We start from the raw sequence: 19,524 nt of genomic DNA, 5'->3' as shown, positions 1-19,524 counted from the left end.
TATTTTATATGTCATTACATATAAAATCCATCAAAAGTGGACTTTTTATATGCCATTGCATATAAAATTCAACTTAGAAACAAAATCCATCAAAAGTGAACTTTTTTTATGTCTTAGCATGTAAAAGTCTTCCAAAGTGGATCTTTTTGGTGTCATTGCATATAACTTGCTTGAAATGTGCAATTACACCAAAAAGATGAGTTTTATAACTTCAATATGCTATTGCATCTAAAATGTGAGTTTTCACTTAAAATATGCAATCACCCCAGAAAAGTGAGTTTTCAAGCTAAAAGCATATTTTAAAACATGCAATGCCTCCTAAAAGGTGCAATTTACATCTTGGCATGTTGTTAATATATGCATTGCACACTAAAAGGTGCATTTTGCACTAAAAGTTCATGTTCTTGCCCTCAAAAAACCCGTTTTTGGAAGAACACATGCAAAGAGCCTCCAAGAACCTGATTTTGAAGATTGTGGGAGATTTACTTCATGTTTTTTCACGAAACCTTCTCTACTAGGGTCGTTTTTGTTTAGCCATGGCTTTTCAAGCAATGAAAATCAATTTATCTTGCTAAAAATCGTTTTTCCAAACTCCTTCCAAGGGCACTTTTTGGAAAAATCTTCAAAATACATCATTTTTAGCTCACGTTTTTGCTCAAGGAGGAATCGATTTGGCTTTTTAAGTGTTTTACATTGCATTGTGACTCATGCTTTGGTGTTTAACAGCTAAAACGTTTTTGTTACATGCCTTGGAGAAACATGTTTTTGGTCACAAATGTCCTACATGCACGTACAACCAAAAACGTTGGGATTTAGAGCAATGATAGGACACGTTTTGGAATCTACCATTTAAAACGCCTTATTTGTTGCCTTCTCCATTTCGAATTTGCAATGTTTGAAGGAGTCTCAAGTATTTTGAAGAAATTTTCAACTTTGGAGCATTTTCCTCCATCAAGGTACTTAATCTTCATGTAAGTGGACTTATCCTTTCTTGCTATTTAATTTGTACTTATCTTGCTGATTTTATGCACATTATTGCTTGTTGATTGCCATTTGTTGAAATTGATACCATGGAAAGTGCAATTTTCCTTTAAAAATGATAAAATTGTTCATTTTCATGTTTTTGGTTTTTCCCTAAACTCCAAATTCGAATTTGCATGTTGAAGTGCTTTGCTTGTTGACATGTTTGTTTTAGTCATTTTCCAAAGGTACATTTTTCTTTGGAAGTTTTTAAGTTTTATATGCTTGCTTTCCGGGTTTCTTCACTCTTGAGAAGATACGAGTTCTTTTCCAAGAACTGAATCTTATTTCATTTCATGCAAAATCGTCAACACGTTTCATTCCATCTTCCATGTCACAACACTTTGCATCTCATCCGACAAATGCAATTACATATTTTCCATCTTATTCACCATCCGCAAATGCATGTAATCTCATTTTCCACTTCCATTTTCACTCATCTCACTTTCCGTATCTACTCGCACGACACAATTACATGAAATGCATTATGTCTAATTGCATCTCCAAAACCCGTTTTTGTCTTGAAGTCACTTTTTGGAAAGTCAAAAAATGTCATTTTCATGTACTTTGACTTCACCTTTTCACCAAAGATGGCTATAAAGTTCTTTATCCCTCTTCCATTTTCCGTTTCCATCTCTCCATATGCACTCATGCCTTCATGAGCAAATACATGTTTTTCCATTTTCCGCATCTTTCCATGCTTCGCATCTCATCCATTATACGCACTTGCATGTAAAACCTCATCCTCCATCCACATTCGCATCTCATCTCATCTTCCATCCCTTATTACATGTTGCACATACATGTAATCCATTTTCCATGCAATAACGTCTTGAAAACCTAAGTCACATTTTTTGGAATTAGTAATCTTCATTTGCACGCATTCCTATGTGCCAAACGCTTTACTTCAACAAAGAGTTAAAGGTGTTGGTGGAAAGTTATTTCAAGTTTACATCCGGACATTGTCAAGAAGGTTTTCAAAGAGTCAAAGAATCCAGAATGTGCCAATCTACAAAGGAGAATTCACGACAACTTGAATGAGAAAATGTTTGATCACATCAAGATTTCAAATGACAATGGACAATTCATCAAAGAGAGTCGGCGGTTATCAAAAGAAGCAACACCATGGTTATCAAGGTGAATGCAATGGCACAAAATACAGGAACACCCAATCATGTTATCATCTAGGATTGCATCACCAAGTACAAGGCCCTTCAGAACAATCTCTAGGATTGTTTCAATTCTCTTACGTCTTTCATCTTCTTCTTCTTTCATGTTTGTAATTGAAAAAGATGTATTAAATAAAAATGTATGATTACATGTAATGCAAGTTGCATGTGCAGTTGCATGTAACCCAATAATTTCTCTCATTAGTTAGACCGGATCAAAGTTGGTTGAGTTGCTCCCACTATTTCCTCCATCTTTTTCTTAACTCTTGTGCCTATATAAAGGAGTGCCCCCTTATTGTAAAAATCATCTTTTCTTGTATGCAAGAAATCTCTACCACATTTGTGCAAGCATAACTTTGATTGTGTAGTACAAATTTGGGCGAAAAGTGAATAAAAGAAGCAATTGGATTCAAAGCTTTGATTGGAAGCAATTGTGATAGAGCAAATTAGAAGCTTTGACTGTAATTTGTGCCTAGTGTCTTTGATTCATGTTATTATTGTGTGTTCAATAATAGAGCATAGTGATTTAATCGGAGCTGAAATTTTGACTGGGAGCAGTTGTGGCAATACATAGACTAGAAGCTTTCACTGAAGCTTGTATTACCATCTCAAATTCACGAAAAATAGTTAAAATCCCTACTTCCGGAAGTCTTTGTGCCCCAACGGTAGAGGTTATTCTTATAGAATAGGTTAAAATGGGACTTAGAGCCAAACTAGTACGCTTTCAACTAGCCTTTGAGTTAGTGTTGGTTTATCAATATCACCGTTTACAACTTTAAATAGAAGTGTAGTTTGAGGTTTCCTCTTGCAAATTACTTGCTCCACGGGTAAGTGGATTCTTTTCTGAAAGATAAGAGAAAAGAATATTAGTAATGCCCCTTACAAAATCTCTCAACCTCTTGCTTACTTTGAGTTGATCCAAGGAACGGTGTGAAGGGGGACCCTTCCTTTTAAGGTAAGAGAGACTCTATCTCACATACTATGGTTGGTCATCCTATTTTGCGACTGGATTTTACCCAAAACTGTCAATTGCAAAATATCCACCCAACAAGTAGCATAATCACTTCTCAATTGCACTCATCAAACTTGTCTTGATCTTCATCAAACTTGTCATGGTCTCTTCTTGTCACAAGGGGGCAAGCAGTTTTACTCTTGACAATCTGATCTAGGCACTAGTACCCAATAATAGTGAGCGTCCTCTACTTCCAAGTATTGTAGTTTTGGTCGTTGAACCTCTTGTTCCTTCCAACATGATGTTATATAATAAAAGCATCCTTACCATCTAGACAAATGAAAGCTAAGATCAGCTTCAAAAAACTTTGATTTTTGTTGATAAAAAACTTGCCAAAAATGGGAGGAAAACAACATTAAAACGAGCTGCTGCAAACCAGCACCACGATTTTTTGGAAAATTTGGCAAAACCTCAATGCGACAATGTATTTGTGGAAAAATCATCAAACCTTCATTTTGAGAAAAAATAGTGAAAACTCATAGCAACTACACACAATTTTTAGGAAAAAATCGTCAAAACCCTAAATGGCAAAACCCATGATTTTTGTCCTAAAAACTTTTTAAAAAACAGAAAACCACAATTTTGTGAAAAAATGCTGCAAAACCCATAACTTCTTTTTGGAAATAACTTATTCGATCGAAAAAACCACACTTCTCTAGAAAATTGTCCAAAACCCTAGTCACATCACTCAAAAAAATCTCAATCATGACACTACCAAACAAAGAATTGTATGTTTTAGAAAACTGATGTCTTGAGAAGAAAATCATGACCCAAAGAATCATGAAATTGGCTGAAAAATAAGGGCATGCAAAAAAATCATCATTTGCAAGGACAAAGCCCTGCCATCCGATGCCACAAGAAACTAGAAAAAAACTTCACAAGGGTGAAGAAAATACTTAAGCTATGTGGTTTGCGATAACGCAGCAGCCCAAACTAACATCACAAAGTCTCTCACACGCCACAACAAGCCCAAAGGCACAAAGAAGAAACACTAACAATGTGTTTGCAGCTAAATACAATGTGAATTACTATAAAAACAGTGTATAAGAAAACAACCTAGGATGAAAAACAAAAAGATCTATAAAACATTTGTGATTCTCAAAGATAAGCACCATGATGCAATTACTCGACAAGATGTGATCTTCTGCATACTTGACTTTTCAGAAAATTGGTTAAAAAAATTCAATTTTATTTAAGAATCGGTAAAAAGATTCAAAATATTTGGAATTTTTTTTTAGGACACCCCAACCTTTTTTATAAAAGACCATTAAAAGCCCATTGAGATATTCCATCTATTAAGTTCACAAATTTTGGAAATTCACCAAATGCTAATAACCTATTGCTCTAACACCTTGATATGATAATTGAATGTTGTTGTGAATTAAATAAAGGAGACAAATAATCCTTATATAAGCAATTACAAAAAGGCCTTTCCTATGGATATGTTCGATAACTGAAGACCATAAAATGTTACTAAACTAGCAAGCTTACAAAAATGGAAAGTTGCTAACCAAACTAACTAAACAACTTAAAAGGCTTAAATGACCATTATAATCTAACAATAACAAAATTTCAATAGAAATTGCATTATTGATAACTAAAATCCACAATACATCACACTTCAAATAACTAAGTCCCATTTACAATTTAAGAACAAAAGCTATTCTATATCCTTTCCAATAGATCTTGCCTAGCATTTAAAATCAGCCTCGAATGAAGTAAAATGATGATTAGGCCAATTGTCATTATTAGGTTCCCAATTAACACATAAATATCATCAAATGACACTAACTAGTGTAATTTTCAATCATATCCTCTTTTCTCAATGATGTTGATCTGTTAGGCAGAAAGAAAGAAATTTCATGTAGTAAATAGTCAGACAGCTGATGTACTGACAATCTAGTGGCCTTGACTCACTAGATCTGCATTAACCTTCCTTAGACTACCTCTTATGTTGAACTAACCAAAAAGACTGTTGTTTGATGACAATACTAAAGAGGATTGTTGATTTGACACCATCAATTGTGGCGCCAAATAATTTATAATTTTAGACCAATTTGACATTAAAGTCCAATGTATTCCCGAGAATTTAAAGCTGTTGACTGTATCATATTATTGTTAACCAAAGATTTATTAAGGTAGCCATTATTGGGGTACACTAGCCAGTTTGACAAGTTTGACTTCAATTAATTTATTGATGATTTTCATTGTTGCACTTGCAAAATGATGCCAAATTAGACTGCTACAAATGAGTTATAAGAAACAAATGCTGTTGAATCTGTCACTATTTAAATGTTATAATTGCTGTGTTGGAAGGGGACCCAAACCTAGTTTATGCCTGTCTTGTATCCTAAAAAGGATTCAATTCTAGACTCTAGTATCCTTTTTTGTCCTTGAGTGGGAGATGGCTCTGTTAAATTCCACATCCAGAAAGCAGACCTCATTTCTTTTGTGGTATGATTAAGTTTACCATGACCTAGATCAACCGACTATGATATCCAGAAAGGGCCTCATCCCAACATGGGGGGACTATAGCTTTTTTATGCTTCTTATTTTAGATGGACAAAACTCTAGCATTCAAACTCCTTGTATGAGATAACTATTGAACTACTGAATTGCTTTGAGATTAGAACCCTTTATTTTATTTAGGAGAAATGAATAAATGGAACTGTATAGAATCCAAAAATAGTAAAGCTTCATGGCCATGAAAAATCCAGGGATTGGCATGTTCCAATCTGGTTCATCAGAATCTTTGTCTAACCTAGAAACAACAAGATTCATTAATTTTACCAGCTTCACTGGTGTGTGTGCAGGCAATTTTCATGCTTAAGGGGGGTTGTCATGTTTGATTTTACAGGAATCCCATGAAATAATCCCCAACATCCCCCAGTTATTGTCTAAAAACTGGAAAGAAAATAAAAAGGAAAAAATTCCATGGTTTTAAGTCACAAAAATATATTTGACAAGTAACCATGTCAATACTCAAAACTGTCACTAATCTCTGGCAATAGCATTAATTGTGATATTGCTATCAGGATTCAACTCTGTAGTTTGAGAGATGGGTTGTTGTTAACCACTACTCATGAAAAATGGGTCAATAAGTTTGACTCAAAATACTGAACATATGAATCCTGGTAGCATTTCGCAATTTGACATGCTATGGAAAATATCTCCTACTTATCAAGAGCATTGGTTTCATTTTTCCTGACTTTAAGTAGAACAGAAGTACTTCAAAATGAAAAACAGAGTTATGGTTGGTAATGACCTTCGTAACCACAATGACGCAGTAGTGCACTTACTACTTGACGAGTTGAATCATCATCCTCCACCAGAAGCACCCTCAGGCAACGTTGTGGAAGAATCCTCTCCCAGCAGATTCTCAGACGTTGATGATGTTCATTTCGTTGGAGTTGTCCCCCCAAAACTAAATCCACCTCTGGTCGATGACCATGTCTGTGAACAACACCTTGAAATGCATTCATTTTCTGTAATTTGTTTATCTCAGACAATTGTTGTTTGTACCTTTTGTTGTCTTCATCTTTGCTAATGGGCTCCACCTTGCACTGGCCTTGCTCTTCTCCCAGTCTAATCTGCATAGTTTCAGTTGAATGGAAGCAACTTTTCTCAACTTCCCAATCAATTTTAATACTGTTTTTAGTTCTTTTTTCAATATCTATCTAGCAGTATGAATTGCTTCCCCTAACCTGCTGCTGCATTATGTAACACCTTACAGATGTCTTGTGAATTCAAGTAAATGATTTCCATTTCTCCTGCAAAACCAATCTAATCTTTTTTACAAATATTTTAATTCATGTGACCCTTAACCTGCATGAATATCCTCTGTGCTTCCATTTCATAGATAGCATCCTGTCTTTCCATTAAGAATTTTGTTACTTCCACAAAAAATTCCCTTGCAATTAGAGCTCGGCAGATTTGGATTCCAACCACCTCCCTTAAAATAGAGGTGGTGAGTATGATTTGAAACTTGTAAAATGAAAGCTTTACAAATGCTTAATCATTATTTGATGGATGAGGTTAGGAGAAAAAATCATAGAAGTCTTTGCCAAAACTTGCCAACAAATGCCAGTGTCTCACCTGCAATAAGAAAGCAATGTAATCATAACCAAGTAATGCAAGAGGGCCCTGTCAAGAATAACAGAAGAAAATGCGCCCACGAATGTGCTAAACTTCAGGAAAACATACAATGAAAAGCTAAAATTTATGGAATGTGGTACGCATCATAACGTTGAAAATACCATGATAAACAAAAATTTAAAGATTGATATACCGGAATAAATGAAAGCAAACCATACCTTCCAATGAAGAGTTTGGGCTCATGTACATTGAATGCATATTGAAAACGGGATCACACCTTGAATTCACTAATTGGAGCTAAAATGTGAGCAAAGCACTGTTACTAGTTCAAACACCTTTCATACACTCTTAAAAAGTTTACAAATGCTTTCCAGGATGTCTATTTTGCAAAAGATATTCAATCATGTCTTTAGGATGACAACTGGAAAGGATGCAGAATGGAGATTCAATAAATTATTTACAATGAAGGATCAGGCACAGCACATGATGAAAATAGACATTCAAAAATCTTTAAATTAATAACAGTGGATGCAAAAAAAAACTAGGCTGGATCTCCTTCTTGATTTCTGTGTATCCTCTAAAAGTTTGAACAAGAAAACCACAGAAAGTATTTCCATAAACTAATTATTAAAAACACCAACCCAACATAAAGGATTAAAAAAATGAATAAAATATGCATCACAGGCCACAAGGACCTTCCATCCAATGGATACTAAGTCTGCTCCATGTGAGCAGATCTTGTAGTCCAACTTTGTCCTTTGTACCTCGGGAATGTGCATGAAAGTTGTACACTCAAACATTTGGTGATGTGATATGATAGGCTTCTCATTCCAAACCTCTGTAACTGAGATATTTGAAAGCACTTTGCTGGGTGCCTAATTCAACAAGTACACAATTGTATGACATCCATCTTTAAAAGAAATCGCCATTTCTAAAATGGTATGATTATGCTTCTTTGCAAGACCATTTTGTAGAGGAATGTGAACAATGGACAACTATATTTTGATCATTGAAGGTAGTGTGGAAACACATTGGTGAATTCCCCTCTCTCCCCACCCTTGATCTAAGAAGAGGGCAATGAGAGATTAACCTAAAGGCCTTTGTAAAAAGGTTTAAAACTCATTGAATTTTTCAAAAGCTTGATCTTTATGAGTCAAGCAATAAACCCATAATTTTCTTAAAAAGTCATCCATAAAGAGTAAAAAATATTGAGCATTATTATGACTAAATGGCATAGGCTTAAACTTTATATATATTAATATCAACCAAGTCTCTAAGGCCCAAGGCTCAACTTTCTATTGTAGGAAAAGAAACCCAATTTTGTTTTCTAGGAAGACAATGTGAACAAAGAACTTTTATTTTCTAAATGAGAGTTAGTCCTTGGCCATATCTCTTTTGCTCAATGCAAGAAGGTAGCCATACTGAGATGTTCAAATTTATGACGCCCAAGTTTATTGGATGCATTAGTTTTGACTACAAGTGTTATTGTCTTCATGTGTCATATCAATAAATTGAAACAATTTTCCAGCATCTAAAGCACAAGAAGCAACCACCATTGCAAACTTGTTTTAAACAAGACAATGTTTCTCACAATATGATAGTCAAATTCAATCTTTAAGTTGCACACTAGTGATTTGAGTTAACTAATAGAAGGTTCTTTGTGAGTTTTGGAACATATGGGACCTAAGTAAGTTGACAGTTGTAAGTTTTGAAAGGCAAGGAACTTTATCTTGTTCCTTGAGCTTCATAAAATCTACCATCAACGAGAGAAACTTGGCCACGTGAAGTGAATAGAGTGCATTACAAAATCAATCTTGTCCTCCTAGCACATACCTGGATGCATTCAAATCAATTTAGTAGGCAAACTATCAGAAGTAGACGTTTGAGAAACTGTAACACACAAGAAATCGTCTTTATCTAGATTGCTTGTAGAGGAAAACTTGCTATGCTTTATCTAATTTTTGTATTACATTCTGAAAATGGGCATGAGTTGTGAATGCCAATGACTAACATAAGCTCAGGCAGAGTTTTGTGGTAGCCACACCAATGAAAATATGTGCCACTTTCATGGTTTTAACTTAAGTGCCATTTCATGATGACAACGTCACTGCTAAACCACACCTGAAGAATTAAGAGGTAGTAAAGACCACGCAAAAGAACACTTAGTTTATGTTTTCAACAACTTTCTATCCTTCGTGCAATTTCATAAATTGGAGTAGGCATTGCCACTCATAAAATGTGCATTTCTTATTGATCTTCAAGTGTTTTACCTTGGGCATGGCTCACTAAAGCATTTGCCACTCTTGAGTGCTAAGTTGATCCAGCTTTGCCAAGCCAAAAGTGCACTTACTTGACTATTTAACTTCACACTTGGTGGAGATTCATAATGAGTCTGATGCATCTATGCTATTGGCAGAGTTTTGACTTGGCTTTACCTCCTTGCATAGAACCCCTTTTCACTAATTTCTGCATCTTCTTTACTAGGCGTGATTTGTGACTAACATTGCCAGCTTTTCTTGGTGCAGGTTTGCAAAGGACGAGTCATAAAGTATGTGGACCAAGTTCTTGCCAACTCATACACAGAAGCCTCGTGGGGCATTTCCCTTGTTACTTAGTCACCCTTCTGTATGGTTAGGTGGAAATTTGATGTGGCTTTGTCAGTGGAAAAATATGCTTATTCTAAAACTTGTCTTTGGATTTCGCCTTGATGGGAATTTATGCTGACATTGTCATTCAAATGGAGTGCTGGAGGAATTCACTTAGACCTTTGCCAGTCTTGTACTCAGACTCAAAGCTTTGATATTTTGGTTTCTTTCTTTCTACTTCTGGAGCCATTCTAGATCAGGGCTTCTTCAACTTTCGTTCAGCCTAATCCATCCTCGAGCAATTTGCGACCATTGCTAGTTGAAAACCCAGACCCTGACTGGAAAACTTTGCAACGTGAAGTGAATAACTAGATTGAAATTGATAACACGACAAGAATGACATGATGGATGACTACAAACTTGACTGGAAACAAAGTCTCACAAGGGTACCAACAAATCCTCAAGCAGATGGCTCGACTTCTGGGCATTTAAAAACCATAATTTGCTATATTCTACACCCTTTTAATGGGAAGTGGTACTATAGGTTCTTGGCGAAACTAGATATCACACTACTGGTTATTAAAAAAATGCATTGTTCTCTGTTTCGAATTAATTTTTTTTAGACAAAGCCTGACATCAATGCTAAACAGATCCGTTGTCACAGATCCGTATGCCATTGCAAGTAAACAAGCGTTGCACAATAAACAGAAACAACGTTGCCACTAAACATCAAGCATATTCTCATACGAAACAAAAGAACATATGTTTACGCTTTCGCGCCAAAAAATCCAATTGATAAAATCATCTTGTAGTCCGAACAGTGAAAACCTAAAAGCTCCTATATATCTCTTACTCATAGCCCGTCATCCGAATTGACTCTAAATTCTGCAAGTTTTGATAATGGTGTTGATTTAACATTTCATCGCCATGGAATTAGTTATGATTGCGAATATCTGCAAATTCGTGCCGATATCATTAGGAACGTTCATACAAAAATTTAAAATTTAATCACCTTGAGTACAATGGTACAGTCATTTTGCAAATGACATCAGTTAACAGATGTCTTTCAAAACCAAGCAGAAAACACAACGGAGGGACTTCTAAAACTGGATCGTTTCGGAAAACATTTGCGGCCTTAGAGCAGAAGTACAAGGAACATTTAATAAACATCAGAGAAAAGAAATTCAACACGAAAAGGCTCCATTCTACAACGACGGCCCTGTTCCAACATAATAAAAAGAGAATTCTTATTTTAGAAAACAAGAACATTGGAAAATTCCTCTGACCTTTGTCATGACAGTCCACGGACCCTCACCCGAAAAAACTCCAATGTTCGTAATCACCCTTACGTGCATCACAAACAGAAAAATCCTTCGACCCTGTCAAGCCTACGAGAGCGAATATCTCCTTTGACTGGAAGAAACAAGGCTTAACGTCCAGAGCTTAAAATACCAAGCATATACATCATTTACGAGTTAATATGTACGAGACCAAAGGATAGTAAATTGATTTAAGCTCTGAACCAGCTAAATTTAAGCTCTGGACATGGTCATCAAATTAATGCCTTGAAGCAACTGGATCTGCACCAAAATAGTCCTTACACTCACGGCACGACGAACACAATCGAGGTTAACCAGATCAGAATTTCCACCCTGCAGCTTCTCTCCGGTGGAGAGATAACTTCGATTATAAATTCCCCTGCTTCTGAAATCTTTTATTGTTAAAAAAAGAAAATTTCACGCACAGAATCAAAATCAACTGCAAGTAGAGTTTCATACGTGACTGCAGGCATACTTGTCGGCCAAAGAGACAACCTTATCCAAGAACCATTATTTTACAGTAAATCAAAGCGAAATATTACTGTATTCTTATTCCAACCCAGAAATACTCTGCACTTCCAGACATTTTTCTTTCCGAAGTATCGTCCCCCTATGAAAATCTGCTGTTCCAAATGCTCTGCACACGAGAAAAATATCAAGCGGTGTTCGAACCGGTGACCTCGAGGAGGCTGTTCCTTTTTCCCTTTGTGCCACGTCACAATCCGGCGGGAGATATTCCGAGATCAAGATAAAGGCCGGGAAGGTGTACACGTGGCCCGGTAAATCAAATACGAGGCGGAGATTAAAAATCCCCACTCGGTTGAAGACCGGCTCGGGCCAGCGTGGCGCTGACGTGGCGAGGCTGCCGCAGAGATATTTTGGAGCCTTGTGACCGGCTGCTCCCGGTGATAAGGTGGGTGGATAAAGGGCTCCTCCGGTGCTGCCAGACCGTGGATTGCTTGACGCGTGGCATGGCTTATCCGATTTGGTTTACCTCCACTGAATACGGATTTAGAATTAAACTTTGTCGAAATATCTTTTTGGAAGATTGCGTGGCAGCGTCTTGGCCGTCGGATTATTATCGATGGGTGTAGAGTACATCGCAGCCGCAAATGTTTGGCTGGTATGTACTTTGCGGGCAAAGTGGACTCTATTGCTCGCCCGTGGCTATACAGCCACAAAAATGCACTTCCTTTACATTGCTTTTTCTAACTTTTCAAAAAAAATTCTAAGTCCTCTCCTTCGTAAGAAAGTGCATTTTCGTGGCTGTATAGACGTTGCCCTATTGCTCAGGGAAAACTATCCACTCGGATTTTAATTCATCTGCGTTAGAGTTTTTTTTGCATCAACGGGGAGAGCAAAGGAATCGAAAAGAAAATTTATGTAAAAATATAAAAGATTATATTATCCCTTTTAGTAGGGTAAAAATATCCAAGGGTCCCTCATGTAGGAATTGTTGCCACGTCTAAACTTCCAACCTTTCCTCTCATTTACCATCATAAAAAATTACTAATAGTCCATCACACTTGTACTAATAGTTGACATTACCATCATAAAAAGTTAATAGTTGATCACACTTGTATTGATAGTTGATCATTTTGTTAGGTTTTTTTGGTTGTTGATTGGTCCATTTGTGCGAAAAGTACTATAGTGGCTATTGGGGGTCTTAGTGGTAGGTATCGGACGAACATTTTAAAGTGGCGAGAAAGCCAAAAAGTTAGCTCTAAGCTCTTCACTCACCTACAGAGGTTCACCGAAAAAATCAACAAAATTTGATATACAGATTAGGGTGCGCGAAGTTAATCTGGACGGCTACTGGATCGTTTCCCCTAATGAGAAAATAACTATAGTGCTCATTTGTCTTTAGTTTTATAACTAATTGGTAAGTAATTTTCTATATATAATTAATTTTAATAATTAAAATTAAAATAATACATTTTTTCTAGTATTGTAAATCATTATAAAATATAATATTAATTTGACTTGTAAAGTAGTTTCATTTATAATTGATTCTAATGTTAATTATGTAGGTTAAATAACTATTTTATTAAGTATACAACTGAAACCATAATAATATTATTATATTTTAAAAATATATTTTATCATAAATATGTTATTTATTATATATGTTATTTGGTATTTAATTGTATATAAATTTAAATTTTATTTAGTATATATTAAAAAAATCAAAGAAACATTCAATACTTGTTAATATAATATAAAATGTCATAATAAACTAAGTTTAGAGTTTTAGTGATGGTGAAATTGAAATAGAATTGTTGGCAGATACATGGTAATGGCAGTCGTCAACGTCATTTGAGCCCCTATACATCACACATAGCTAGATTCTCGTGCTCGGGTGGATATAATGAAGGATAGAGAGAATGATTATGATGATAGGGACACACAACATTTTGGGGTTGAAGGCCCCCCATCCCATTTCTTCGACTAGTCATGGGGGTCCAAAGCCTTAGTCTTCACTCTTTGGAGTCAAACCAACTGGGAAATCTATCTTCCCACTAGTCAAAGATGTCTCAAACATTGCTTCTAGGAGGCATGTGATTTTCGTCCCTGATCTTATGATTCAACATAACATGTAAACAAGGGTTCTTACGCTTGTCAATAAGATCATGGGCCCAAGACCAGATATCGATGTTGTTAGGGCTTATGCCAGGAAAAGATGGGTGTTGAAGGGCTAATTGGGTATTGTTACTATGTATAAGGGATATCTACCTTTCTCATTTTCTTGTGAGGAAGACTTATCCTTTATTTTGTGTGGGGGTCCCTAAGTCGTTGCTAAATGTCCCTTAGCTTTGAGGAAGTAGTTGTCGAACATGAATTTGAACAATGTTATCTTTGGTTTGGCTCATGTTTGGATCATACTCCCTAGTTTGCCACTAGAATACTAGTATGAAGGTGTCTTTTAAGGGGCTAGCGAGATCTTCTAGTAAGCTTATATCCATAGATTATATGATTACTTCTAGGAGTCATCTAGTATATGCTAGAATGTGTGCATGGGTGAACCAAAATACTCACTTACCTACATTGGTGGTCATCATGTCAAATCTGGGGAAATGGGTTTAACAAGTTGACTATGAATTTGTTCCCTTTGCATGTATGTTTAAAAAACAAGTAGCCATTTGGCTATGAAGTGTCCAATGCATAAACAAATAACTAAGGAGCATAAAATGCCTAAGGTGAAGACAACTTGGAAGGAGAAGGATCTGCTCCCTCAAGCTAAGGGTGGTAGCGTTAAGGAGAATGGAAACAAGCCTTTCATCCCTACTCAAACAAAAAGTTAGATATGTTACTACAATTGATAACTGATGATGATAATGTTGGAATATGAGGAAAGGTAGAATGTTGAGAGGAAGGGGAGGTGGGGGGTGAATCAATATCCTATAAAACTATCAATTTCAAACAAATTTAGTATTCACCTTGATTCCTTTGTCACTCGGTTTTCATATAACATTTACCACATTACTTGTCATTGAAAGTAACTTAACTAATTCATCATGCATCAACCATTAACTCATAAACATAAAACATAACACAATCATTTGGTCACACAAACCCTTGGTCAAAGGGAAAACTACGGTGGGGATGATACCCACAATTCCATCACTACTGCAATAAGAGGGTGCCTTGTTAGGGCAATGTTTTGTCACTTATAGCGACTTACTCGGTTAGGAGTATACAATTAGATCTGGTTAGATATACCTATTTTGTCACTTGTGGTGACTTACTTTGGTAGGAGTATACAATTAGATCTAGTCATATCTACCTTTCTCAAGGATTTCCCAAAATATTTCCAAGTGTCTAGTCAATTAAGAGATTTACATAAAAGACAATTAGCTTCAACTTTTTCAAGGATTTATAACTACTACAATGATTAGAAAGTAGAAAAAATGATCTTTGAAATAGCAACTTACTTTGCTTGATTAGATTTAGACTCTCCTACTCACTGATATATCACCTTATGTGATTGATTCTATAATTCCTCTAAACTTCATCCTAATCTCTGATTTGTAAACTTCTGATATACTATGTACTCTACTATGTCACTTGATCTCTTTTCTCACTTTAATACTAGTCTTGGCAACAACAACAACAACAACAACCACCTTAAAACTGTTCTTGTTGGGTTATTTTATAGTTTCATTTTGCCTCTTCACTATCTGGCCTAATTATGGTTTAGGAACTTTCCAGAATCCATCATTGATCAAAATCAACAGTCTAAAATAATCCATTATTTCATTCCCTCCCTTTGATCATTTTCATTAGTCTTTCCTATCTTGAAATCATCACATAATTCATTCACATTCTCCAAGAAATCTTTGCAAATCTCTGCCTCGAATTGTGTAAACCATTTTTTCACTCAATGTGATTGTGTCTCATTAGATTTTGTGCCAATTCAAACTTTTACATTACTTATGTATCATTTAATAAATATATTGTTATTTATGTTGTCATTCGATTTAATCTATGCTCAATGACCTCTATTTGACTTGGTGATGTCTTGCTTGACTCAGTCGTGTCTTTTGTTTAGTGTATAAAGAAACACTCGGTAAGTATTGAGCTTGAGTAAAATGTCAAACTCATTCATCTCCTCCTTCATTGCTTAGGTAGTATACAAACTTGATTACTATGCTCACCTCCACTTATATTTTTGACACTAATTGGCAACATGATTATATATGGGAGTAACATTTTCCCCCTTTGACATTAGTAGCAAAAACAGATACAACTCCCCCTATACATATGATTCTTCGTTATGACATATTTTTCAAAATCTTTTCGAAAATCTTTTTTTTGTTGTATTATATCAACTCCTTATAACTCTATAAATAAACATGATAGAAACAAACATATAGACAAAAAATATAATTTCCCCTTTTTTTTGGTTGATGTCAAAATAGCTCTAAACATGAAAATACTTACTTTGGATGCAATCCAAAGTGATCAATAAAATCCTTGCGATTCTTTAGTATAATTTCCAATGTATTGTCCCAATGGGACTTAATCAGCTCAATAATCTACTTCTCTACCCTTGGTTTAGTCATTAGATTTGACATGTGATTAGCAATTGATAAGCTTGGGGCGGCTATGTGATCCCTGGCATCTTTGATATGATCTTGCATTAACCTTAAGATGATGTAATAGCAACACTTGAGTTTCATTGATCTCTTCTCTCAATTTACTTTCTTCTCATAACAATTCATGTTGAAGCCTTGTGAAGAATCTCACTCAGGAATAGTACAAGGAAGATGTACTTGGATTTGTTTTCAATTCATCTGCACTTGCCTTCATATCATAACTCATCTTTTGCATTTTTCTTTTAACTTCATTGGTTAGAAGGGGAATATCAGACAATTTTTGAAACAATAGTAAAACATTATGCACAATGTTTTCCAATTCGGTGACATAGGTGGACAAAGCTACTTGTTATATAGCAATTTCACTAACAATTTTCTCCAAAACTCATCACTCAAATTTCTTTTCTGCTCACTCCATAAGCTTTGATTGGGTGTAAATTTCAAGTGCATTAAGCTTGTCCACAATTTGTACTAGTTGATCCAAAATTGGTGTCTTCTCATTCAACACAATTTCTAGAACAACATTTAGTAATATGTCATTAACATCATGTAGCACTTGTTTCTACTTGTGCTCTTTCCTTAACCTATCTTGCTCCTCTCTCCTTTCACTTAACTTGGTACATATAGTCAATCTTTCTTCGTCCAATATATTTGGATCCTAGTTCTGTAGCTCAATCACTTCATCTAGTGTCATTGGGTTAAACTTGATTGCTTGTGCTACCTCCTTTTTCTTCATCTTCTTTCCTTTTGAATCGATATGACTTGTGCTTGGGGATACTTGTAATGGCATTAGAGTTATGGACTCTTGATTTATCTATTTTTCCTCACTTTGTTTTGTTTCCTCTTCATTTTTCTCCTTTACCTAATCATCTTGCTCAATACTAGGAGTAGTAACAATTTACAATAGTGACACTTGAGGCATCTCCTCAAATTGTCTCTTTGTAGCAGTGCTTTTTTTGTCATCTTCCTTCTTGTTCTTCTCTTGTGAAATCTCTCCCTGATGCTCGGTATTAGGTAGTGTAAAAACTGTGAGCTGATATACAATCAATTTATTGACTTTGGACAATGATAAATCTTCTGGCTTTTCTACATTTGGAGAAATTGATTAGCCTTGCCCAATACTTCCCTCACTCGGAGGTCTATGGGCTAGTGCATCTTCGCTTGTAGAAAAATCATATGCTTTGTGCTTAGTGGAGTCTCCTCCTATTTGAGCATGTTACCTATCAACATTTGTGTTTCCTCATTCGATATTTGTGGTCTCGATCATTTCTCCCCCTTGTCCCCTTTGCGTTCCTTGATCTTGTTGCTTGGTATTTGTATATTTTTTTTGTTCACCGGTAATCATTGGTATAGTATCAACAAATATATGTAATGACCTTGATAGACACTAGGAATTTTTATTTTTTAAAGAGCACAAGTTTGGTACATTTTCACTAATTCAAAGAAGAAAATTTGAGAAGTCTGTGAAAAGGTGAAAATCAATATTTTGGAAGATCGGAAAATAAATGCATCCAAAATTGTGACTTTAGATAGTAACTTTTGAGAGGTTCTCAAAATTGTGATTTCGCTGAGAGCTAGAAAGATGAATTCCAAAATCATGATTTCAAAAAAGGATTTCACGAGGCCTGACAAAATTCTAAAAATTGTAAATTCAAAAAATCACACTAAAATGAATGTGTGAAAAGGAAAAAAGAGCTATCATCGAGTTTTATAAAGGACAAGTCATTAATTTAGTAATTTAAAGTACACAAGGGAGTAATCAGGAGATGTTTCTGATTCTTCCTGGTTTGACATTAAAGGAGTTATTTTTACTTAATCAAGTGAGGAAACATGAAGACTCTACATTTGTCGCAGAGTTTGAATCATTGGATGAAGTAAAAGGGACAAGATATGACCCTAAAACATAAACCCCTGCCACCTAGGTCACATTCAAAGGAAACAAACCTAGAATGATTGACATATCAAAAGGATAAGAATGGATGGCCTTAGTGTAAACATTAGATAATATAGATCTTATGCTTGTTGCAACAAGATTGACATGTGAATCTATGTTTAATCAGGCTCGAATTAAACATATGAAGGAACTGACCATAGAACTTCATAGAAGAGAAATGGAGATGAACTCAATGATAACCAAAATTCATGTGAAAACTAGGAGATTGGAAAAGGAGTTACATGATTTAAAATCTACAGGAAGCACTCAGGCTATTATTGTTCACAAAAGTGCAATTGTTGATGTTAAAGAAAGCCCAGATCAGGAGATAGCCACAAAAATTGATCACAAGGAATGTACTTTCAAAGTATTGGAGGAAATTCTTGCTTACAAAATGAATCTTATTTTGACATAATGTGATGAAGTGCGTGAAGGGTTTACTAACTTGTGTAATATGTTAGATTTATTTGTAAAGGGAAAAGATATACTTTCTGAGATAGAGAGGAAATGGGGACCCTCTAGGTACAAATTAAGAAAGCTATTTGAAGTTAGAAAGATGGATCATGATGCCCCTACACAAATAAAAGCCACCATCAATTTCATTGATGTTGTCTCAAAGAATATGAGTTATATAAGCCAAGAACACCCAAAGTTGGAAGAAAAATTGAATGCAATTGCTTATGTTGATCATCCATGTTTCCCCAACATAAAAATTGAAGAAGGAAAGATCAAACAATAAGAATAATGGAGGCATGAATTCACAAGATTACCACAAGTAGTGATAACCAAATTTAGGGAGGAACAAAATTTCTAGATTAACTCATTCCATAGATTGTTGAATAAAATAATTGCTATAGAGGCAAAGTTTGCAAAGTTCATAATAGATGTCAAGATTGCTCGAGGAAAAAAGTGGGTGGACTTGCAAGTCTTTTCTCCAACAGTTTCAAAATTTGTATGGCCTACTCACACTCAACTTGCTAAGTGGATTGAAGACCATTTGAGGGTTCTTGATGATGCTCCTGAAGAGGTCATGGTTGCTGATGAAGAATCTTTGAGCCCTTTCATGGTTTATGTTATTTAATTATGTTTTAGTTAATAGTTAGTTATGTTATGAAAGGATTTGAAGCTATGTTGCACCTTTTTAGTTTTATGAGAAAAAGCACCAAGATCCTTATTTAAAAAAATACATTTTCAAGATAGGAGATGGATAGAAAAATATTGTTTGGTTGTTGCTTCGTATAAAAAAAACATAATGGAATTTTTTTTTTATGCTTATGCAATTGCTTGTCTTGGAT

General features: G+C 35.3%; 1 protein-coding gene across 1 annotated transcript in view; it reads right to left on the bottom strand.

Moving 5' to 3' along the window:
* LOC149574752 (two-component response regulator-like PRR73) overlaps positions 1-11,827 on the bottom strand; it is a 70,522-nt gene extending 58,695 nt beyond the window's left edge. The window contains exons 1-2 of the mRNA XM_089814569.1: positions 11,168-11,827; positions 6,467-7,296 (exon numbers count right to left, since the gene is read on the bottom strand). Of these exons, the coding sequence (XP_089670695.1) occupies positions 6,467-6,797 (331 nt within the window). The 5' untranslated portion in view covers positions 6,798-7,296; positions 11,168-11,827. The remainder of the gene's footprint in view (positions 1-6,466; positions 7,297-11,167) is intronic.
* Positions 11,828-19,524: the final 7,697 nt, after the last annotated feature.

The sequence above is a fragment of the Cupressus sempervirens genome, chromosome 2 (genome assembly GCF_028749045.1).
Source record: "Cupressus sempervirens isolate cs-2001-9-10 chromosome 2, ASM2874904v1, whole genome shotgun sequence".
NCBI lineage: Eukaryota > Viridiplantae > Streptophyta > Pinopsida > Cupressales > Cupressaceae > Cupressus > Cupressus sempervirens.
This window is presented reverse-complemented; position numbering and strand designations above follow the sequence as displayed.